At 36.0% G+C, this 24855-nt stretch overlaps 1 protein-coding gene across 8 annotated transcripts in view; it reads left to right on the forward strand.

Annotated features, from left to right (window-relative positions):
* The window catches only part of CAMK2D (calcium/calmodulin dependent protein kinase II delta), a gene marked incomplete at its 3' end in the record, with an annotated part of 279253 nt that overhangs the window by 230119 nt on the left and 24279 nt on the right, over positions 1–24855 (forward strand). For 5 of the 8 annotated variants that reach the window (XM_082838403.1, XM_082838399.1, XM_082838401.1 and 2 more), the window contains exons 9-14: positions 160–254; positions 2559–2681; positions 2911–2994; positions 3432–3474; positions 6786–6823; positions 15523–15571. In XM_082838403.1, the coding sequence (XP_082694529.1) occupies positions 160–254; positions 2559–2681; positions 2911–2994; positions 3432–3474; positions 6786–6823; positions 15523–15571 (432 nt within the window). The remainder of the gene's footprint in view (positions 1–159; positions 255–2558; positions 2682–2910; positions 2995–3431; positions 3475–6785; positions 6824–15522; positions 15572–24855) is intronic. The other 3 variants (XM_082838400.1, XM_082838397.1, XM_082838402.1) reach the window with 1 other exon arrangement.

Genomic DNA, 24855 nt, shown 5'->3' on the forward strand with positions numbered 1-24855 from the left:
AACACTTCAGAGTAGACCAGAGCATGTCTCTCTGAAGTTTACCAACAATCCAGTTTCCCCTCTTTGAATGGGTGTGGCTTAATATCATTGTGGATCTGCCACATTGAACTTCTTGTTGTCTGTGACTTAACGTTATGTTAATATGCTCATTCACTCCAGGGGTCATTCTCTACATTCTACTGGTTGGATATCCACCCTTCTGGGATGAAGACCAGCACAGACTCTATCAGCAGATCAAGGCTGGAGCTTATGATGTATGTAATAAATGTTCATCCAGCTTTAGACGAGGGTTTTTTGTTTATTGACCAAGAACCAGATTTTTTTCATTGCTATTTTAACCATAATTTTCAATAGTGTCCCTTATTATTTTCCTCTCTCTTAGGGGAAGGGGGATAAAGAATAAGAAATACAGCATCTATATCCAGTTTCTATTTCCTTTTAGCTCAATATCTCCTAAGATTGAAAGGAAAACAGTTTGAAGTCTCTAAGGAAGGACCTTGCTTGTCCAAGCATTTGGATCTTAGTGCATTTTAAAACATATAAAAATTAAAAGATTTTTGCTTTAGAAATGGTTACGACCTCTTTAGCTGAATGATATTTTCAAATGCTTATCACATAATTATATACCAACAATACTTTGCAGTGATCCATGTATCAAATAGAACATTGTTCCATTCTGTCAGTTTTGACTGTTTGTTTGTTTACCCAAGTGGCTTCTCTGAGAGCCTTGATATGAAGAATGGGTTTCACAATTGAAAAATATTTGAAAATCACAATTCCAATACATTTCATTTACAATTAGAATATTTGAAAGTAGGCGTATGAATTAAGTTCTGTATCTGAAGAGTAAGACCATATCTACTTTGTCTTTAGGGCTTCACTTTGTGCTCTTTGGTATAATTTTCTCTCCTTTGATAAATATGTCTGTAAATGATTTACCACCTCCTCTGGTTTTACCTCACACAGTCCTCTGGAAGTCAGAATGCAAGGTCTGGACATGCTCTTCCTGTGTTATTAAGTGGGCTAAGTGGTAGGCAATATTGGGTCCACCTTCTGTGTACAAGTTAAAAGCTCAATGTGGCTGTGAGAAAAGTTATGAGAAGTCTGTATTATATTGTATCAGGTCTCATGACCTCCCCAATGCATTTCTGACTAAACGTAACATTCAGATGGATGTGTGTATCACAGGTATTTGAAATCTTTAATTTTGAAGCATTCCATTTTAGCCAGACTAATGATAATTAAACCAGATTGTAATTTACCTGGCCAAGCTAGCACATTCACCATCTTTACAGACTAGAACTAAGCACCTCTCTGGGAAGACACAGCTCTGCAATGCACTGCTTGGTGAATGTGAAGGAATGACTTTGTGAAAGTTAGAAAAATAAGAAAAGGGCCCACCTTTATCTAGGTTGAACCCAGCCCCTCATTTTCTATCAGAAGATCTGCACATCATAAAGAAGCAGGGTTGAGTGTTTCTTCAGTAGTTCCTGATTAGCAATTTTTTACAACTGCCCAAAATAAACTTCTGGAATTAAAATGACACTTGTTAAACTGGCAAAAATTTGCAAGTATTAAAGAGTCAATATCATTTTTCTTATGTTTCCTTTTGCCAATGGATCACAAACTGCCCATTTTATGACTACTAAAAGTGCACTAACAAGTCCATTAAGGCACAGTGACAATGCCTTTTTTCTCAAGATTGTCTATAAAAATCCATGAATTGAGAAAAGAACCTGATATTTTGTTTATTTAGAAACTAATGCGATATACATTTTTCTTAACCCATCAAGAATATTATTTCTACTAAATATGCTTATTAAGTGAAGGTGAGGTTACATAATTATCAACAAAAATTTATACACAGAAATTTAGAATAAATCTCTTTATCGTATTATTACTATACAAACGGATTACTAATAGAAGTTATGAGAGTAAATTTCATGAACTTTTTTTTGGTGAAATTTATCATTTTTGAAGTGTTAAAATGAAATCCTGCTGAGGCTCAAATTTGTAGTCTCAAATTTCTTCTCACTGCTGCGCTCCAAATAGCGACAATTTATAGGTCAGTTTCGGAACAGGAATTGAAGCTGTTTTATTATCTCTGCTATTACTCTTGATGAGTTGTGGAAGTGCGTAACACATTATTTTGAACCTTGGCATAGTAGCATGATGATGTGACAATGTCGCAGCTTTATTGACTTTTGCAAAATTGCATAAATACACGAAAGACTGCATAAAATTGAATTTTCATATCAAAGCAAATACGCTTTGAGAGGACTAGAAGACTGAGTTTATTTTTCCAAATTTAAGAATGTATCAGTAGTTATGGCAATTTAGTGTACATGTTTGTCCCTTATCAATTACACTCAATATCTTAATATATAGATATATACATAGAGGGGGATATATATATCTATATCAGTTTTTCTATATGTAGATACAATTTAACTTATACAAGAAATTCACTGCTTAAGGAAATTATTAGTATATTTGGCTCTTCTCTGTTCCACTTAGTGTATCTATTTTTTAAACCCTTTATAAACATATTTTTAAAGTTTCCATCACCGGAGTGGGACACAGTGACTCCTGAAGCCAAAGACCTCATCAATAAAATGCTTACTATCAACCCTGCCAAGCGTATCACAGCCTCGGAGGCACTGAAACACCCATGGATCTGTGTAAGTGACAGTTCTCCAAAGATCTCAGGAGAGCAAATGAAAAATACATTCTCCTTTAAAATTTATCTTACAAATAGTCTTGGCAAAATTCATTATTAGGAAACTCTTGCAGTTGAGTGCTTGTAAGTCTGTCAGATGGATGCAGGCACCATTAATAAAAATGTGATGAAGTTAAGGAATGAATATCTTTTAAACATCCTCAATTAAGTTTATTTTTCTCCTCTTCCAGCAACGTTCTACTGTTGCTTCCATGATGCACAGACAGGAGACTGTTGACTGCTTGAAGAAATTCAATGCCAGAAGAAAACTGAAGGTAAGAACGTTTCCACTTTTGTGAGGAGGGAGATTTGGCAGCGTGAGCAGTGAGATTCTGTGTGAAGAACGGAGCAAAGGCTTTTAAATGTGTAAGCCTCAGTACTCTTCTTCTTCTGGGTCTTTGGGAAATGGAATCTACACTGGAATTACAGCTACGATGAAGAGCTAGGATCACTGGCCATGCGAGCCGTGGTCCCTCCCTTCAGTGGAAAACAGCTGTGCAGGTTAATAACTGGAATCTGGCCGCACCCACAAGGGTGGATCCAGCATTATGAGAAACATAATGCTACTCTCAGGAAACCAAAACCAAAAACAGACAAAAATGCCCTGACTGAATGGAAGGCTAGGAGAAGACTTATTGTCAAACACTGCTTCTTTGTTAGGCCAGTGATTTGCAAAGGCAGCATTAATTTCGTGTTCTTATCGCCCTGACAGGGTGCCATCTTGACCACAATGCTGGCTACGAGGAACTTTTCAGGTACACGCGTTAAGAACTCTGCTCTTGATCCCCTCCTCTCCTCTCTGGTACCTCTTTTGGAATTTAATTTTAAATTCTTTAATAATTAGAAAAACACTGTTGTTCGGGGATGGCAAATGTATGCCATGGATTCCTTCCACGCCTGTGGCTGCCATGAGGCTCTTACCTGGGTGCTGTCTCGCAGAGGCGTCAGGCCCGTGACTACACTCTCCACGAGGGCACCCAGGCAGCCCCACCTCTAGTCAGCACTGGAGCAGGACACAAAACCCCTCTGTCACCCCTGATGGGGTGCACACAGTTTGGAACTACGTCCTCCCCCCAGCTGGAAGCTCAGCATTTTGAACGTAGAATTAATTGATATCTCATAAAGTAATAACTATGAATAGTTTCTTGTTTTTGTCTCATTCTCTCAGGGAATCCCAGTAAGCAAGATTTTTAGAAGAAGGCCATTATTGAGGAACCCAATTCTCTTAGGCCTAAGTTCTTTTGAAAGTACAGTTCTGTAGTATCTCGGCCTGCTATAAGAATGATTACAACTTTCAAAGGTATCTAAACTCAAGAATTTACAGAGAACCTACCCCACAGTAATAAACATTCCTTGAAATGATTTCTTGGTAAAAATAAGTTTGTTTAAATAATGGGCTGAAAAAAGCTAAACTATTTCTTTATTGTAGAAGTGACTTGCCAAAGTCAACATAAAGTAGATACCTTTTCCAGAAACTGAGTTTTGGAACTCCTTTTTTTGATAGGTTACCTCAAAGGATCAGGTTTCCAAAACTAAAATTTTGGTTAAAGCTCATCAGTCTTATGTATGGAGAGGGACTGAAGCAGCAAGACTGTTGCATTGGTAAAGCTTACTGTTTGGCTGTTTAAACTTGGAACAATTGTCAGACGATTATACCAAAAATACTACCTTTTTACTTTGCTTACTGTTTATATAAGAGTGATCTGCAGCATCAAGTTATCCAGCTGTGTCTTCAGTAATTTATTCCTGCTCCATACTTTCCTTCTGAGTATTGTAGTGATGTCAGGTGATGATCCATATCATTATCATATTTTCCAAATTTCTCAACCAATTTCTAGTTACTGTTTACCCTTTTATTAAATGGTCACCTTTTGTCTCCCATTGTATATAATGTGAGTTCATAGGAGGCTTTCCAAAGGCTTCCACTGACCTGTTAAACAGCAACAATGATAATAATACAATGAGTAACGCTACAGCCTGAGGGACTGTGTTAGTCAGTTGTATGTATTTTGTCCAATTTGTTTGGTGTAGTAAAATCTTGTTACTGCCTTTGTCAAGTTACCTGTTTTATGAACAGTTGATTAATATAGTTGACATTTATATGGGTGAGTTCAGTATCTCATTAAATATTAACTGATATATGCTATATTCAAATAAATTAATATTCACTGTGGCCCAGTCATTAGTGAATCACTAAAAAGTAGGATGATTTATATGGTATGTATTGTTAATGACAAACTAACTTGAAAAAATCTCCAGAATTAAGATTGTACATTTTGTTAAAGTCTCACGCATAACTTGGGCCTTTAGTAATATATGTACCCATGTATAGAAGGTTTTTACCTCACATTTTCCTTGTCATCATTGTGTAAACTAAAAACTCACGACTAATATGTGGATTTGATATTGTTTCTGAATGTCTTAGCATGAAAAGCAAACTTTTTTTTATCCGTCATTTCAAAACCAACTGATATAACATTAGACACAGTTACATCTTATAGTTGATATTGCATTTTAGTTTTGAGTATTCATTCTGTTTCATTGCCAGACATGCTCTTTAAAGTAACTTGTCCATGAGTATATGGTTATAAAGTTGTTTTTATTTTTTCTTTTCTCCCGTTATGTGGAATGTATTTCTTGTGAGGTAAGGTGAATAGTAAGCAAAAGGGACATTTCTGCATCTCCCAGGCCAAATCCCTGCTTACCCTGAATCATTGTCTTCTCTTCGCTTGCTATTGCAATTTCAATTATTCTGAGTTTGCTTTCTAACCTATTAACTGCCACAGGATTTACTTAATATTGCTTCTTAGCTCCAGGTACACAGTATTATAGCTAAGGCTATCATTTCTTACAGCCTTATTAATAATAAATTAATAGCTTTGTTGCTAAAGACTAAATAAAATTAACATTTTTGTATCTTTTAAATAAATTTAAAATTTATCAAAGTGCTATCAAAATAATGGCCCAAATCAAACAGATGTCAGGAAATTACATGTTCATGCAGTTCTATTATAGCTAGGTATTTCCATTTCAGATACCAAATTCTATTCTGATGTACTTAAATCACTATATATATATAATTAACATTAAATGGAAGCATAAGTGTGTACTTTGTCCTACATGTTTGTGGATGTTCTACACTTGATCTACTAATTGTCGTTGACAGTTACATAATCTGTTCACTGTGTATGTACCCATTCATAAGTATATTTTTCACTTCACTTTTTAATATACTCAAGGAGTTCAGTAACAGAAGGAATGCTAAAAGCTCCCTCCAAAAAAGTAAAGTTTCATATAAGACCATGTACTTTAGGAGTTCTCTGATTTAGTTGAAGATTTCATTTTGTTTTCTATCTCGCCTCAAATTTTATGATTTTTAATTTTTCAGTGTAAAAGGCTTTTGTTTATGACCTTTGTATTCTGATTTTGAAGTATAAGAAAATACATAATACCTTTTTTTAAAGGTCATATGCTAAGCATGTATAAATTTGCTCTAGGTCAATAATATACCATTTCATTTTAAGTATAGTTATTAATATTTTTGTAAAAATGAAATTATCTGATTTCAAATATATATTTATTAAAAAGAATGTTATTTAGCCAGAGAAAATTGTCACAAATGAGTTTTAAACCTCTAGGAAGAGGGACTTAAGTGGCAGAACTGATACCTTTGGTGTGAATGAACATGTAATACAATCTGTGAGCTGATGTCTAAAGACTTGAAATCAACTTTCTGGATTACAAAAGCATAGTCCAGTTAAAGTTCCAGTATCCTTTTCACAGCCAACAGTGAAATAAAGTCCAATAATATAAGTGGCAAAGTGTCCAATTATATTCAATGAACTAAATAAGAATTTAGTTCTAAATTTGATGTGGCAAGACCAAGAAAAGTGATACTGTATTTCAATGTCCTGTAAGCTCGCGCTCATCAATGTGACCTTGATAACTTGGCATATGTTGGCCATAAATCAGTAAAGGTGGTAGAAGGAAACAATAACCTGTTTTGTTGCCTGGCTATCGGTTTCTATGGATAACTCACTAAACTGATTTTACTCTCGTTTTGCAGCAGCCAAGAGTTTGTTGAAGAAACCAGATGGAGTAAAGGTAAGTTAAACAGGTGCTCCTAAACTCATTTCTGACTTTCAGATGCTGGATTATTTTTAAATGTTAAATATAAGTTCTAAGTCATTGCAGCTTATACTTTTTATAGTTCCTGATAAAGGATGCAGGTTGAAATATAAAATAATTTAATGTACAGCAATGACTAATATTTATACCAAGAAAAGCTGCATTTTTTCTACTTATTATATATTAAATAATCATGACAAAATAAGACTTTATATGGAGTTACCATAGAAACTGAACGTCTAAATCCTCTCTGTTTTAGTACATCCTCAAACTGTCATGGTGACCTGAAAATCCCTGAAAACCAAATGCTTTTCCAAATAGTTATGCTATGTTCTTGAAGGCTGCTGAAATTAATAGCCCATGGGGGGGAAAAAAATCAAATCATTGAGTCTAGGAAATCAAAATTCAAATGACTATATTTCTCTGCTTGGGCAGTTTTTATAAAGGTCTTAATTGTTCCTGTTCTTCTATCATAAGGTATTGAGGCAGACTTAACATGAATATCCTGAACAAATAATTAGAAAAATTTTCCAAGAAAGATAATGGCAGAATATTTCGACTTCCTTGGATTTCTAAACAAAATAATACAGCTTATTTTCTACTGATCCTGTTTTGTTTCATAGGAATTTACCTTTGATTGAATATAACCTTATACATGCATTGTGTTTGTTATCTTTCCAGAGTATTACCTCGATGTTTTATTTCTTTAATCCTTTTCTTTCTCTTCCACTGGCAGACACCTACATTCCTCATGAACACTTCAACGTTCTTGGGAATTAATTAACTTTCTAACATTTAAACTTGACCCAAAGTCAAGTGGTCAGTTCATTTTGAATATATAACTTAGAAAATCATCTGTCACTTCTCATGTTCACGCCCAGTCATTTCTTCAGCACCTGTCTGTGTGTGATTTGGGAATTTCCAGAGCTATGGTGACCATGCACTTGTGATTCCCGTTAGGTTGGCATTTACCTTTGATTAATTCCTGTCCTCAACCTGTAATATTCTCTTCCTTCTGCTTAGTTTATTCAACTTAAAGTTCAGTAATGACTGTTGATGTCTGCTTTTTTCCCAATGTAACATTGGTGGAAATGTGATATTTTTAATTTTCCAAATGTTTTATTTCCTTGTGTTTTTCTGTATTGTTTGGTGATGCAGAGCTCACAGTTTCTATTGAGACATTTATTTTTACTACTATCCTTATATAGAAAGAAACATTTCCAGAACTTTTTTCTTCCAGTCAACTTATAGTTCACCTTTAAAGACAAAATTATTCTGTGCTCCATGCTTTGATACTTTAAAAATTCAACCGGTCATATTTTGTTTCTTTTCCTTTCTCTTTGACTGGTCAATTCAGAAAAGGAAGTCCAGTTCGAGTGTTCAGATGATGGTGAGGATCTCTATCTGCCAGATTTCTCCTCCTGTGAAAATTCATACTTAGGAATAGAACAGTCTTATTTGCCTAAGTTAGTGTAAGTGGAGAAAGTATAGGATCATTACAGGTTAATGTTAATTAACTATCAAACACAGTGCCCATGTTCAAATATTATTGTTTTTCTTTGAAATGGAATTTTTGAAATATGTAAAAAGTTATACCGTCATCCATATGCTATTAAAAAAGTGCAATTTTCTCCTAAAACTGAAGAAACCATGACATAATGTCTATAATTATTGTGAAAAGTGCAGGAACACTATAGGATTATTTTTAAATGGTGATCGTGATTACTAAGATAGGAGTGATTCTTAGTTCAGATAAACCAGAATGCATCCACCATGGAGTTTTATAAATTGTGTGAAAGTGATCTTACAAGGATTCATCCAAGTTAAGCACCTTTGGAAAAAATATTTATTAACCTTAAAACTGAATGAGCTCAACACCTGAAAAATAAGAATATCTTGCCCATGCCTTATTCTTATTATTCTTATAAAGTAAGAATAGTTCAGTGCATAATTTAAATATCTGGTTTCATTTAATTTTTTAAATAAAAATACTCTGCTTCCATAATATAAAATAAATACATTTCACAAACAGAAGTGCCAGAGCTCTTGTATATTTAAAAGACAGCTGTGGTTGAGCCCATACTTGATACCTGATTCTTTAAAAGGAAGTCCTCCTAGCCTTTTACCTAGAAATTCTCCTGTTATTTTAAATTAATCAACATTACAAATACCTTCAAAAGATTTTCTACAGTAAAAAAAATCATTAAGCTAAACTTTAACCAAAATGTTTTTAACTGTACATTTAAACACAAGTAAAAGTGGTGGTTGAGGGACATATTCATTTAATTCATATTTGCCATGCCTAACAATAAAGGATGGCTCACCCAGACAGAATGGCCTTCATTTGGAAGAGACGACAGTGTGTGTATGCTGTGTATCTGTGTGTGAACGTGTGTGTGAACGTGTGTGTTGATGTGTGTGCGCTTATACGGTTATGTTTGTGTGCGTAGGTATGCCCGTGAGACATTTCCACTAAAATAAAGCAGTTCTTGGCAACCATAACCTAGGGAAAAAAATCAAGTCTCATATCTCAGAACAGAAAAGATCTCAGTATATTCCTCTTTCATTCTTTGCAATCACTGATACAAACTAAATGGATTATATTAAATACCTGTGGGCTTTAATCTTAAACACTTCTGATCATTTGGTAAGAAGTCAGCTGTGTTTTGCCAAGCACTCTTCCTGAATAGGAAATTATTTGCATGTGTGTCCCTCCTCTTTTCTCATATATTCTGTACTAAAGTGAATACTGAATTTTGACCCTTCTTTAATAAACTCCATTATCTCTTATCTTTTTGGCTATTGCACAAATTTTATGTTAAATTCTGCACACTTCTATTTAAAGAAAAATTTTAAACTATCCTCGAAACATAGATTGATGGTCTAATATTTAAAGAGTTTTCCAGTAAAGGGCACCAAGTTTTCTCTCTTTTCTTGCATGTCACTGAGTGCAGTGTTATAGTGTATTTAAATAATACTGGTACCAAATAGTCACACAAATAGGAATGAATAGAAAAGCAAATTATTACATACCCAAGTTAATTTTTTGGACCTTCTGTCTTCCTCTCAGTGTCAGTTTCAATGTGATCTGTAGGTATAAAATATGAAAGAAAAGAATGCTTAGAAAGTCTAAACAATTAAATTCGTGTAATTGCTTATAAATATTCATTTGGTATTCATTTATTTTATGCAGAATGTTTTTCTCTTAAGTCCTTAAGTACATTTATACTAAAATTATGGGATGTATTTTTTAGATAATAATATGTAAAGAAAATAACTAGATAATATAGTGCAAGAAAATGAATGTTAATTTATATTTGTTTGATAATCACAATGTCATGCATGAGTTTAAATGAATGTTGAGTATTACTTTGCAGTCTCTGATTCTTTAGTAACCAAACTCAGTTGTAGTTTCAAGTTGCCACTTGTCAACAAAGAGTCTTCTCTGGGCCATTACAATACTTACTGACCCTCTGAGTTGTTTTCACAGAGTGGCTTCCATAGTGATAATGATCTTTCTTTAAGGTCAAAACCAATTATGTTAAAGCAAGGGAATGGTATTACCAAGTAGTCTTCAACAATAGCAGTAATTTGATAGAATACATAGTGTTTTCCTCTCAAACAATTGTGAAAAATAAAGTCATTTTGCATCCAGAATATAGTAAGGAGTTCGATTTGCTCATTTATAATTGAAGATGTATTTTTTAAAGGAGACCCAGACTTATCATTTTAAGATATTTTACTATAAAGCCTGCATTTCATCAGAAGACCTAAGTTTTTAATTTGATACCTACTAAACAAAATGATGATGGCTGCCCAGAGAAAGACAGTCTATGTGTGACTCCAGGCTCAAGGATCAAATGAAAAAAGGAATGTATTCGTAACAATGAAAATTGGAAGCTGGGGAACAGAATCCAACCTGCAGAGTATGAAAATGTTTACATTTATTTCATACTCGGACACTTGATTTGAGCTCCGTTGAAGCAGCTCTTTGTCTGTTTGCTAAGGTGGCACAGCCAAAGCAGCCAAGTCCGTTTTGTCATTCCACCATCACAGACACAGTCCTAGCCCGGGTGTGACCATCGGAGACTAGAATTGATCGTCATTCCTGTCAGTCATCAGCGTGTCTTTCACATTCATCTTCAGTGGCTCTTTATTTTCATGTCTATATCTCCACATAGACATGCTGTGTATAGAGACATTGGCTACCGAGGGGTTTAAGGCATCTCTGTTTCTATTTTCTGCATACCTACAGATAAACAACAAAGCCAACGTGGTAACCAGCCCCAAAGAAAATATTCCTACCCCGGCGCTGGTATACCTGGACTCTTTGTAACCCTTCTTAAGTTCTTTACTGTTTTTGGTGTTTCTCTCATTTGCTTTCACTATATAGATACATACATTTTTTATTTTTATTTTTTTGGATTTTGTTCTTGTTTTTGCTTTCTAAGATATGAGAAAAGTTCTTTTCTTTTTGTTAAGGTAGTTGTCAAACAGTGTGTTTCTAACATGAGATGACCTCATTTCATTGTTGACCATTGTACTGACGATAGCTGTGGTCTTCAGTTAAAAGTGTTGCATGCTGCCTTAGAAATACCGTAGAATGCGCTTTGGTTGCTCTTAGCTCTTCTTTTGATGATAGCTCTAGATATGCAAACAGTGGTTTCTTCTTTTCCTGACGCAACTGTTGACATCAAGGAGAGCTAAGAGGATTACTGCCAGACAAAAGTAAATGTGGACCTTATTCAGAGTTCCCGTTTCTCTCTTATTATGACAGCAGGGCTTTGTAAGACCTCACTTTCTGAGATAAAGAGGCACTGGATAATTTAAAGCTTTTTGTTTGTTGTGTTTTAAATTAAATTATCACTGTTTCACTTTAATCCAAAGGATGAAATTGCATAGCACAGAGCTTTGAATTATCAATGGGAATCAGTTTTTTCCATTTCTATCAAATTCACACTATTAACAACTCAATCAGTTTAACACTTTGAGACCATATTATGTTGAAATTCAAGGTTTGAATACTGGCATCCAGTGTTCTTAGTTCCATAATGTTTTCCCCAAATTATTCCATGTTTTGATTTATGAGTTTCAGAAATGTTAATGGTTTTTTACTGTCCTGTGTACTGTTAATTTCAGATGAGTGGAAAATGTTAGGGAGATTGTCCCACTAGAGTTAACCAGAAGGCTCAATTTAAAAACATTTAAAGGAAGGACACATCAAGATAGCAGGTTACTTACTAGCAAAAAAAGACAGTGTTGATCATACCTCCAGCCAGGGAAGGGAAGAAGGACGGCAGTAAATATGCTTTCTAAGTACTCAGCATAAAGTGTAGTGGAGATGAGATAGTCTAGTGGGCAGAGTGCTTATGATTGAAGAGCATTCTCCATGGGTTGCAGTAACTCCCAGTTGCTAGGACATCATATAATGAAAGTGCCAAGCATGCCGTTGATGTATTGACACTGAATCGTTTTTTACATCAGTTATTTGACTGTTATTTTCCTCTTTGAACTATTTCTTCAATTTTCTAATAGAAAGTAATAGGAAAAATAATATATTCTTCATGGAGAAACATGACTTTACAAACAAATCTTTCATGTCAGTCTATAAAACAGAAATTTCTTATATATATATGAATTAACATGGGATTTAACAGCAACGTGTCTCAAATTACAGTGTTTATATGATTAGTTCTAGAACCTTCTCAGTGTTTCTCAGAATTTCTTATGGACTTGTGAAATACATTCTTTAGGATAGCCCTTTTTTTAAGCGTTGTCCAATGATTCTAGGTTTTCCAAGGGTATTTATCTGTGTATTGTGACACCATAATTTGTTCTCAAATTAATACAGCTGAAAAATATCTTCACAAAGACTTTGAGATCATCTCAGAAAGTTCTAATCTCCAGTGCCCTTGGCCAGTTTTCTATGGGACAGATATTAACAGGCTGTTTGTTAAAGATACAGGACTTTGTGAAACAGCAGGTGCCTCTTTAGGTCTCCAAACTTCAAAGCCTTGTCTGTATACTGATCACGAATAAGGTCTTGTGCATGCTGCTGCTGGGTACTGAGGTGCTGTATCTCATGGACTCACCAGGGAGATCTTTCATCAGAGATCTTGTCAGCTGCAACCTCTGGCAGTAGTTACCATTGCTTAAGCTCTTGTCACTATTCAGTTGTGTGAGCTGGCTCACGCTGCTCTGTCCCTGCACTAGTTAAGAATGTACTTACCGATGCGAACTGTTTCTCTCTCCATTTTGTTCTCACTCAGGAGCCCCAAACTACTGTAATCCACAACCCTGATGGAAACAAGGTATTCAGAAAGAATCAACATCATCTTGCTTTAATAAGATTACACGTCTCATCAAATATTCAAAGCAAAATTAATTCATAATCTCAAATTAGGAAAGAAAACCCTTACCCTTTTCTACCATACTTTCTTTTGGGCCTAATTTATCTGGAACTATACACATATTTCTTTGAAAACAAAAATGAATGACATTGTGAAAGAGAAATGAATGGTGCAATTAGTTAGTAAAAGTGCAGTTAACAAGTCTGTATGTCGAGATGACTGTGTATCTTAAGCAATTCCATCTGGTTTTTCCCCCCATGCCTGTCTGCATTGTACTTTAGATGTGTTCTGCATGAAATTTTAGAATTTCTTGCTATATCATTCCACTATCTTCAAAAAAATCAACTTGAGTTCATAGTTATTTGTTTAAATTTAATGTTGCTTTTGAATTTTATTCATTCTGTTGTCATAGTGTGCTTTTTGTTTTCTTTTAATTCCCTGTTGTTTGTGGTGTTTTTGTTGTTTGGCATGGATTTGAGGATAATCAGGGAGTTTCACTTCTTGTGAAGTATGTTTGTTTTTGTTTAATTATATGCATTTCAGTAACAGACATGTAACTGCTTATCCTGAAAGAAGACTATGATGTTTCCTATCCATTGTAAATTGTTTGCATAGCACGTTAACTAAATAACAGTACTTGTATACATGTCCGTAGGGTGAAAGGAGGCAGTTCCCGAACGTATTCCATCTTTCTGCTTTGTTACTTCTCATCCATTATTATATCTCTAAGGGGAGGGAAAAATACTTCATCAGACTTTTCTCAAATTTTAAGTATAGTCATGGGTCTTACTTTTCCTTACTCTTATCTACAGTGTTAAAGTCTTAGAAAACACATTTCCTCTGGTCTAACATTTAGTTGGTCAATATTAAAATTACTAAAGTAAAAAAACATGAAGTGTTATGTTCCTTAATATGAGATGTATTTTACAGTCATGACACTTACAGTGTTCTAAGTCCCTACAAGACTCGAGGTAGTCAGGAGCATCACACATGTGAACAGTTATTTCCAATATCGTTAGCAAGTGAAAGACCAAGCATAGCAGCTGGAGTGGACACTTCGATAATTCTAGCTATGTCATTTGTAAGAGTTGTTGCATGATATTTCCTGCTTACATGAATTATTTTTACAGTGCATGGGTTTATCGTCATCTTGAGTTTAAATTTGAATACTAGGTCACATTAAGAAACGCATGAAGACTCTGCTTTGGTTTTATGTTGTGGAGACTCTGGATATATCTTTAATTAGTCTGTCCCTTTGGATTAAATATTATATATTACAGTTGTATAAATTGATCCCTTTTTTGAATATTGAATCTCTGAAAGTACACTGACTAATGTTTGCATCATTTTCCAAAATTTGTTTTCATTGCTGAACACATAGCTATTGATTAGAAGTTTCCAATTTTTTTTGGCAGTAGCCTTTTTAATCATTCCAAGTAGAAAATTGTGTCTTTCTTATGAACATTACTAAATTTCTTTGCTAGAAATATTTTATTAATACATTATTAATGGAAAAATTTGTCAACCATTTTAAGGAACGTGTCTTAATACTGGCAGTTACAGTGTCCTTTTAACTGTGCTTATTAATCTGCAACTTCATTTGTAGTTTTCCAGAGAAATAGCTTTGTCTTTTCATTATGGGAGCAAGTTTCTTATCAATAAAGCCAGTTTCTAATTTAGAAATGAATGAAAAAAATCTGCTTTTTCCTTGAAAGTAAATTATTCATATAATTCCATTGTGCTGATCACAAACATGGAAATTCTTCTTGAAAGCACTTTCACCATATCTCAGCTTCTTCGTCAAATGATTCAATGAAACGCTTTTTCTCTCTACAGAGAAGTCAGGCTGATAAATAGCCTACAAATTTACTGCTTGATATAGTGCCTTACACAAAGAAAGGACTAATTACTACTTAATTGGGAATAAAAAATGTTGTTTTTTAAGGTTCAAATTCATTAGGCTAGTATATTCAACTTCTCATAAATACTTAGAGAAAGCACACCTTATGGGGCACTGTAACACAACACATCCTTACACAGCTCTTAAAGTAAGTTGCATACTTTGACTACTTGTACAAATCACCTTGACTTATCGTGCTTCGGGGATTAGGCAACCAGAGTACTCCCTTTTTGAAATGTTTGCAGCATTTGACATTTTATTTCTGTCAAAACCGCGTAACATACTTGTACATTTGCATGTCGGCATATGCGCACAGCCTGCTGAAGAATTTTGCATGATACGTATATCACTTGCCAATTTTTTGAGAAAAACAAAAGTCAAGCTATTCATTGTTTGCAACTTTAAATATGTTTTCTTCTCAACAGGAGTCAACTGAGAGTTCAAATACAACAATTGAGGATGAAGATGTGAAAGGTACGATTAAACCAGAAATAGAAAATCCCAACTCAGAGTTACATATATCTCGGAAGAAAAGTATTTGTTTCAAATAACTAATAAGTTTAGGAACTAGGTCTATTCTGAGACACAAAATTACTTTTCTTTTTATAAGTACATTATTATTTTAATTATATGTACTGATTTTGTCCATTTTTTCTTCACATTATATTCTTTTCTCTGTCTTTAGACTATAGACAACATGTGGTATATTCAAGGACATTGTGATTTTAAACTAGTAATGAATGTTTGGGATCATAATATCAAATTCCAAATATATCAGTCAAAAGGTAATACAAAAGGTATATGTATGTCTAGAAAACAACTTATATTCAAGAACCCAGCATGAGAATAACCATTTTTTGAAACTTTCAGTAGTCTCAATTGGGTTTCAATGAAATTCTGCATTTGTCAGCCTTTTAAACCTAGATTTTCATGCACTTTTCTAATATATTCTTGATCTCCATTCAGTTCATTTGTCCAGGTTCCCTTAGCTCCATATATGAGTCATTGCCAGCAGTTCTATCAGCATCTTCTCAGTGCCTCTGCACATACATACTAAACACACATTTGCAGTCAGTTTTCTTCTTTTTGGTCTCAGGGCTGTTTTTTTTTTTTTTAACATCTTTGTTAAAAAGCAATTGGAGTATAATTGCTTTACAATGGTGTGTTAGTTTCTGCTTTATAACAAATTGAATCAGCTGTACATATATCCCCATATCCCCTCCCTCTTGTGTCTCCCTCCCACCCTCCCTATCCCACCCCTCTAGGTGGTCACAAAGCACCGAGCTGATCTCCCTATGCTATGAGGCTGCTTCCCACTAGCTATCTGTTTTACACTTGGTAGTGTATATAAGTCCATGCCCCTCTCTCACTCAGGGCTGTTTTAGAAGTGTTAATTTTGCTGCAATTGTTTATGCAGTTTTGTATTCTTATTTTTTTAATTTAGTATAGGTAACTACAATTCCTACAGGCCACTTGTCTAGAAGCCATTCCAGAAAAAGAATGGTAAAACAGGGATATTTAAAACAGAAATATTAAGGGAAAAGAAGTATAAAACAAATTCAGAGAAATGATCCATCAGATAATTAAACATTATCTGGAAAGATTATTACCTAATAGTATCCCCATAGGCTTTAATTCTGTAGGTAGCATTGGTAAGATATAATTTTGAAAAATTGTATTCATGTTATAGAATAAAGAACCTGGAAATTCTCAGGTCAAGGAGACATATAGGCTATTTAAGAAATGAAAATGGGGCTTCCCTGGTGGCGCAGTGGTTGGGAGTCCGCCTGCCGATGCAGGGGACACGGGTTCGTGCCCCGGTCCGGGAGGATCCCACATGCCGCGGAGCGGCTGGGCCCGTGAGCCGTGGCTGCTGGGCCTGCGCGTCCGGAACCTGTGCTCCACGGCGGTGAAAGGCCCACGTACCGCAAAAAAAAAAAAAAAGAAAAATAAAAAGAAATAAAAATGACTGTAGACCACAAGTTGCTAGTCACCTCTGCTGACTTCTCCCTCTTTGGTCGTACAGAACAGCTGACACTTAAATTGTAGTCTCTATTTAGATTACTAGCGCACTGATCTAACTTTACTAGAAGTAGTCAGTCATTATTTACAGTGGAAAGGTGGATAGCTGTGTCGAGGATTTTATTTAGTAGCTCTATTTTTTTTAATTTATTTTATTTTTGGCTGTGTTGTGTCTTCGTTGCTGTATGTGGGCTCTTCTCTAGATGCGGCGAGCAGGGGCTACTCTTTGTCGTGGTGCGCAGGCTTCTCATTGCGGTGGCTTCTCCTGTTGTGGAGCATGGGCTCTAGGCATGAAGGCTTCAGTAGTTGTGGCACGTGGGCTCAGTAGTTGTGGCTCGCGGGCCCTGGAGCGCAGGCTCAGTAGTTGTGGTGCATGGGCCCAGCTGCTCCGTGGCATGTGGGATCTTCCCGGACCAGGGCTTGAACCCGTGTCCCCTGCATTAGCAGGCGGATTCCCAACCACTGCGCCACCAGGGAAGCCCTAGTAGGTCTATTCATCTCCCTCTTGCCTCTGAGCTAAAATTTGAACTGAAGAAATTTTATGAATCACTGATGCCAGTCTTATTAGATAAAGAGATTTTTTTTAACCAAATAAGCAGATGTGCCATTTAGCTTTCCCAGTGATTCAGAAAGCATCATCTTTACAAGTATTTTGGACTCATTAGCTCTTTCACCCAAACAAAATGTTTATATGACTTTTTACATTCTTCTCCTGAAGGGGAATCAAAAAGAAGAAATAACCTGTGCATTATTCACTGGTGAGACTGAACCTTTAAATAACTGAATAAAATTAGGAGAATACTAACACCTCACTGCATGCAAGTCATCCTCTGAGGAATATGTTTATTCTTAGGTGATTACAAGCAGGGTTTTAATAAGTGGTCTTTCTCACCTGAATTGGACTCTTCACTATACTACATATTGGCTTAGGGTGATTGCTGTGAATGTGTGTAAATGTCAATATATAAACAGAGTCCCTGACAGTCTCACCTTATAGCTTATATTTATTTGATGAAATGAAATTATATCAGTACTTCTCAGAAAACAGCTCTTCTCTTGAAATCACAATGATATGGGTTTCATCTCACCGCTGGGATTTCCCAAATTGAGACAGTATTTGTCTCTATAGTTATGCTGAGTCTACACACACCAAATGTTAGAGAAATTAAGCATAATATTGAGATCAAAAGAAACGTCCAGTTGATAAGTGAGCCCAAAGTGCCTTGGTTCCTTTCCTTAAACTCAATGAATAAACTTTTCAAGTGTCTGCTTTATTTTCCTAGGGTGGATGTGGCCACAGAGGCATATATATATTAGGCCTCATTTGTGTTCTTTTTAAGACCCATACGGTCTTCTGGTGGTTAACCTTTTTAATATTGAATGATACCAGAAAACTTTAAGACTTAGAAGATCCTTTGAAAGATCACCCAGGCCATCATTCTTACTGTAAGACAGGTGGTACATAAAACTGTCATAAATGTTTTTGATATATTTATTATGGTGGTGATAGGCTTGTGTGGGAATCTCTCCATTTATTAGTGCACTGTCTTTCAGGAAGACCCTCATATATTTATACATTTGAATGACTGTACTCTTTCCTCTTTACCTCAGAGTTTGCCATAGCTCTGAATAGCCTGGTAGGGAATGTGTTTTTTGTCCAGCTCTGTTAGAACCCAAAGTTACACATACATCCAACACCTAGGAACTCACAAAGACCAATCAATTATTATCCCCTGACCAAAACCATACCCTCACTACAAAACTATATCTTATCCACAAAACTGCATGTCTTTTCTTTGACACACACACTTTCCAACTCTATCCTTTCTATATACAGCCTTGTTATCAGGGTGAAACACCACAAGTTTTAACATACTCTTAAAGGCATATTCCCATAGTGCACTCCTCCGTGCAGCCACACGCTCCATTCCTTCCTGCTGGGCGCCCCCCCCCACCAACACCAGCACCTCGACTGGCATCGTTTCGTGGTGGTGTACGCATCCCTTGAACACCATATCGCATGCTTCCCCTGCCAGTGTGGTGCACATTCCGTCCCATCCCTGAGGACCAACCTGGCAGGGACAGGTCTACCTCCCCTCCACTGTAAAGAGACATGGGGAGGGGGAATTAAAGCATCATGGTGACCTGACCGGAGGAAGAAACGAGGTGAACCAACAACAGGGTACCCTTTTCTGGCCTCTTCTGGAGGAAAAAGGTAGAAAGACTAGCAGCTGTCAGAGGAGGAAGAAAGCAGAAGTTGTAGTAGATTGACGGTCCTTTCCATTCAGTGGAACCTAGAGCACCTAGAGAGCGGGGATTTGGGGAAGACCCATTTTCCTTGAACTCTGCGTATTAGTTTCCATTCAGAATGGCCTTTGGCTTTCAAGAGGCCCCGGTCCCCGGTCACTCTTGCTTTGTATCTAAACTATCTCAGCTTCTTCATTCATTCAGGGAATGTTTACTAAATGTCTACTGTTTGCCTGAGCTCCACGTCTTCTCTTTGTGAACTAGTTTTATTCAAGAGCTTTCAACACCTCAGGCAAAACATTCTTCCGTGTGCTTTATATGTATCTTTTGTGCTATCATTTAAGCCATTTCTCACATTTAATTCAATAAATATCAGGAAAACTTACTGAAAAAGTCAGACCCAAGGTAAGTGTATTTCATATCTAAACGTCCTTTTATTTTCTTTTTCTTAAAAACCTTCAGCATTGAGTTATAACCACAACATTTTTCTGCCCCAACTCACAGTCACCCTAAGGGACTTTGTGTTGTTTCACAACTCTTCTTTGTGAAAAGCTTCTGGTCCTGTGTTTTCTTTCTCCAAGGCAACGTATTGACTTCCTAGTATTGACCTTGTGAGCAGCTTCCTAATTTTGTCCTGTACTCAACCCAAATATTATCTCTAACGCTACATCAATAAATTCAGTGTAACAGAGAGATACTAATAGTTTAAAAACAAATAAGCATCTTAATGAAGCATAGTTATTACCATAGAAGCACTGTGATAATAACAGGCCATTATACACTTAAAAAAAAAAGTTTTTCTATTAGAATTTATGGTGTTTTCAAAATGTGATTTTTTTTTCGGTCCAAAGTTAATGAAATAATCATTCCATCTTGAATATATGTCTAGTAATTCATTAATTCCAGGTGTTGTCAAACAGCTGGCATTAGTGGCCTTTCATGACTGGATGGCAGTGATGGCAGTACTGCTCTCGGGGTGTGGGTGTACCTAAAGTGGTCCTTTTGACGCTGTGTACATGTGAAGACTGTCCTTTGGTTTGTGGCTATAGCAACGGTTTGCAGGGCCTGCTGCTGTGTGCCACAATGTCTCTCCACCTCCTAGCCTGCCCAGCACCATTGCTTAGAGTCAGCTACTTCTTCCTGATGCATGCGCATCAGTTTGGTCCATCTACTGCTTTTTCACAGGATGCCAGAGCTGTGCAGCCCCTGTCGACGTTGGGCTCCTGTGTGCCCTTAAGTGATCTCTGTCACTCATCCTGCTTCCGGCATCTCACTTCAGCTCAGCATTCAGCAGCTGCTTGGATCTCTTGCTGCATTTCATCTTTCTTACAGCTCTAGGCCAGTGGAGCTCTGTACCGCAAGCAGAAATGTATTGCAGAAATGTGAGACTGGCTGTATGTGGGGACTTCATGCTCGTTTATACTCTTTTTCCTTTTGCTAACACGTAGGTGATGGTAATGTGCGTAGAATGTTTGCATAAGGCCTAGTTTAAGGACACAGGTATTGACAGCCTTATCTCTTGACTGGAGGCAGGTATATGATGACACCTGGATGTCATGGTCTCAGCTAATCTACAGAATCACTTGATTAGTGAGCTTTTTGTGAGCTGGACACAGATCACAGTAGTGGACAGTAGTGTCTTTTGTAAATCTGGACAGTAGTGGACAGTGTGATGACTAAATACTCAAATTCCACTGTTTAGTGCAAATCATCGTTTCTGTGTAGGCTTCCCTGGGGCAGAGGACCACTTGATGCCAGTCCCCTTCCCACCTTAAGCAGTCTGTAACTCAGCACTTGCATGCATTTCTTACTTCAAGGGAATCTGCAAATTAAGAAACTCCTGGATATTTTATTTAAGGACTTTTGATGATTATGTCATTCCATTAGATTGAAAGTGTCTTAGAAGACCTGTAGGGCAGGGTACAGTAACTTCTTTTAGGTTTCTAATCCAAACTTTGATTTTTAAAAAGGTTTATTTAGAAAAATTCTTGTCTGCATGTGTGTGTCTACCTGTTGATCTTTTAACATTTAGATCAAGATCCATAACTTATAAGACTGATGCAGAATTCATTCCTTTCTACCACCGATGTAAAATTACTTCATTTTCTCTCTTTTTTTTCACATTCCTTTATTTTACCCTCCGCACTCACTCTGTTTTTCTCTTTACTCTTTGCCTTCTGTGAGATTTGAATCTTAAATTTGTCAGTGATAGCCTCAGGCTTGTTTAGCCCTGCTGACCAATTATGAGGTCAAGCACTCTTACCAACCCCAGGTTAAAACAAAGTCTGAAATCAAAACAAAACAAATGAAAGCAACCAACAAAAACATGAATGAAGGCGCTTTATAGAAGAGACTATCTAGAAGTAAAGGGTTTTTTATTTATTTGCATTTGGAATGGTATTTTCATTATTCAATTTAGTGCAACAAATGTTCCGTGGGCACCTGCAGTGTAAGGTGCTCTACGGAGGCGATAGCCACACTTCTTGCCCTCATGAGTAAGTCTAGAAAAGATAAAGATGATTCTGCATGATAGTGTACCTTCTTTGTTTCTGGCTTGTATCCAGATAATTCTAAAACAAGAATAATATATTCATTGAAAAACAAACATAAGGACATAGCTACAAATAGTCATGTGAGCGAATACAGAAAATTTCAGATGCATGTAACACATGTAATTCCTAACAAAGAGACCTCTATTTGGAAAATTCAGATTCAGTTAGTTTTTTTCAAAAGACCATTGAACACCTACTATGTACTAGATATGATAGACTAGGCTGAGGCCAAAAAACCCTTGCTCAAGTAGTTCTCAGTCATGTAGTACATTCTTAAATGAAATGATATCTGCTGGTCCATTTCCCCAATGAATGGCTTTTTGCATTAAAATTTTATTCTATGTTAAAGAAAGTTTCTTCCAAGGTACATGAATGTTTATCCTTAACACTTAGTGAATCAGGTAGTCTATTTTTTCTTTGTTTCTTTTGATATGTAATAGTGTAACATTTTTCCCTTGATCAGTGCTGTTATGCAATATGTGCCCGTCCATCATATGAAAAGTAGCATCATATTTGGTACAAAAAGACAGATTTAGTTATAGGTATTGCTTTTTTTTTTGTCTCCTCAGTTTTCCTTATATACGCAGTCTACCAGCAAATCCTACGGGTTCTCCCCTCAAAGTACACTCAATTTTTTTTTTTAATTGACTACTGCTCACTAACTCCATTTCCGTCACCCTGGTCCACAAAAGCATCATTAGCCTACATTATTGACATGACTTCTTAGCCAGTCTACCTGCTTTGGTACTACCTGTTTATGGTCTGTATGGTCTGACTACACAGACCATGGTAGACCATACTACACAGTAGTCAGAGTAATGCTTTTAAAATATATCAGATTATGTCTTGTTTCCATTGGCCGCCAATGTCTTTAGAATGAATTATAAGGCCCTCAGTGATCAGGACCTCCTCCAGCTATACCTCCCTTTACTGTCTGACTTCATCTGCTATAGATGTCTCGGGAACACTGTCCTGATATGTATCAAGCTGGTTGCTGCCTCGGGGCCTTTACAGTTGCCATTCCCTGCCTAATATGTCCTGATACAGATTCCATGTGCTTGCTGCCTCTTCTCTTTTTTAGTCTCTGATCAAATGTTACCCTCTCAGATCTTCCTTGATGACCCTGTTTTAAATTGTTTCCCTCCAAATCCAGTGCTCCCATTCTCCTTCTCTGCTTTCCTTTTCTCCTAGTATTTATCATTATCTGGAATATGTATTTTACTTATTTGCTTACGGTCTCTCTCCCCCTACTAGGATATAAATTTCTTCAGGGCAGAGATTTTTGACTGGTTTGTCCACATTTATATCCACAGTATGTAGACCAGTGTTTGGCAAGAGTAGGAATAATAAGTATTTAATTGATGGAGGAAGGAAATAAGATAGAAATCAACCATGCCGTGTCCTAGTAGTCACTAAAAAGACTAGAATTCTCTAAAAGTTATGATCACATCTCAACTTTTTATCTCCATAGGTTTTTGTACACATGTTCCCTGCCCCCACCCCATAATTGAGAAACTAAAAACATAGAAAATGAAAATTTCAAAAGTAAGTCACAGGATCCTCTTTCCTGTTTGGATGGAGGATGTGTTTTGGTGTCAAAGATAGTAGGTTTGAATTACAGCCCAGCCTTTTATGAGCTAAGCAATCCAGCTGCCCATGTAAACCTCTCTGAGTCATATTGTGTACAGTGGAGATAATGATGTCTCCATACTTAACCATTTTTTACCTTCAGAAGTAAAAATTTCGTGTGGTTCAAACCTAACAATAATAACAATAACAAAACGTAGTCATGTTAGCTAGAGTAATATTTGTTAAATGCCTGGCCCATGATAGTCAGCAAAATGAATTATATTAATTCTGGCCATTCTTTCCTATGAGTACATGATATAAGCACAGAGGTTCACTACTAAAAGAGTCCGTAAATCTAAAGGGACCTGTGATTTTTATTGTAGCATCAGTGTTTCTATTTTCTAAGCCATTTATTTTGATAAGCGGGTAAACATCTGTAAACGTTAAGACCCACAATCTTAACCCACAATCCAGCCAATCTACTTACATAAGCAAACAAAGAAGCTGCCCAAGTACAGAAAATAAATTCATATTTGGTTTAAAACAAAAGCCAATATTTTTAAAAAGCTTTTATTAAGGTAACAGTATTATTTTAATTTGTCATGAATTTTAAACAATTAGATTATTTTAATTCACTGTTTTTTTGCTTCCATGGTATCGTGTAGTAGGCACTTAATAAATTAATTATGAGGTTTTTGCATTAAGTTAATTTTGTTTGAACTCTTAAAATGTTTGAGTTTAGAGACATATTTTGTTTTTAATTAAACATAACATTTTAAGTAATGACTCAGTCTTTCCTCATTTAAACTGATCCTTTTAGCCCTGGATGTTTTCACGTGTTTTGAAAAATTGGCTTATTTTGAGTGTGTCTTGATTATCCCTGATGAGAATAAAAGAGAAGTATGTAGACTGATTGTTTGCGACAAAAGTAAAATACATATTTTTAAAGGAGTGTATCTATGCCAAATTCTCAAGCAAACTATGGTTCTCAAGAACCATAACGTAAAATGTCCTTCTTGGAGACCGTGATTAGCCAGTTCAGTGTTTCCTCAGAGGGAAACTAACCATCTTGACAGAAGTTAACAGCTTAAGTGTGAAAGACCTATTATTTGTTTGTTTTTGAAGTAATTCATTACAGGATTATTGGTTTCTTCATTAACATCACTACATGTGGTTATTTACACTATGTCTATCCAGCACAACACGGAGAGCAAATGTTAAGGAGAGAATTTGGGATTTTAGGGAAAGTTTGAGTAATAGACAAAAACCCATCATCACTATGTGTTTTCAGATTTTAAAAGAAAGAAAATAAAGAAATTCTGCTCCAGAATGTCATTTGTTTTCAATTTCAGCTAGAGAATGTTTTCA

Source organism: Leucopleurus acutus (genome assembly GCF_964270905.1).
Source record: "Leucopleurus acutus genome assembly, chromosome: 4".
NCBI lineage: Eukaryota > Metazoa > Chordata > Mammalia > Artiodactyla > Delphinidae > Leucopleurus > Leucopleurus acutus.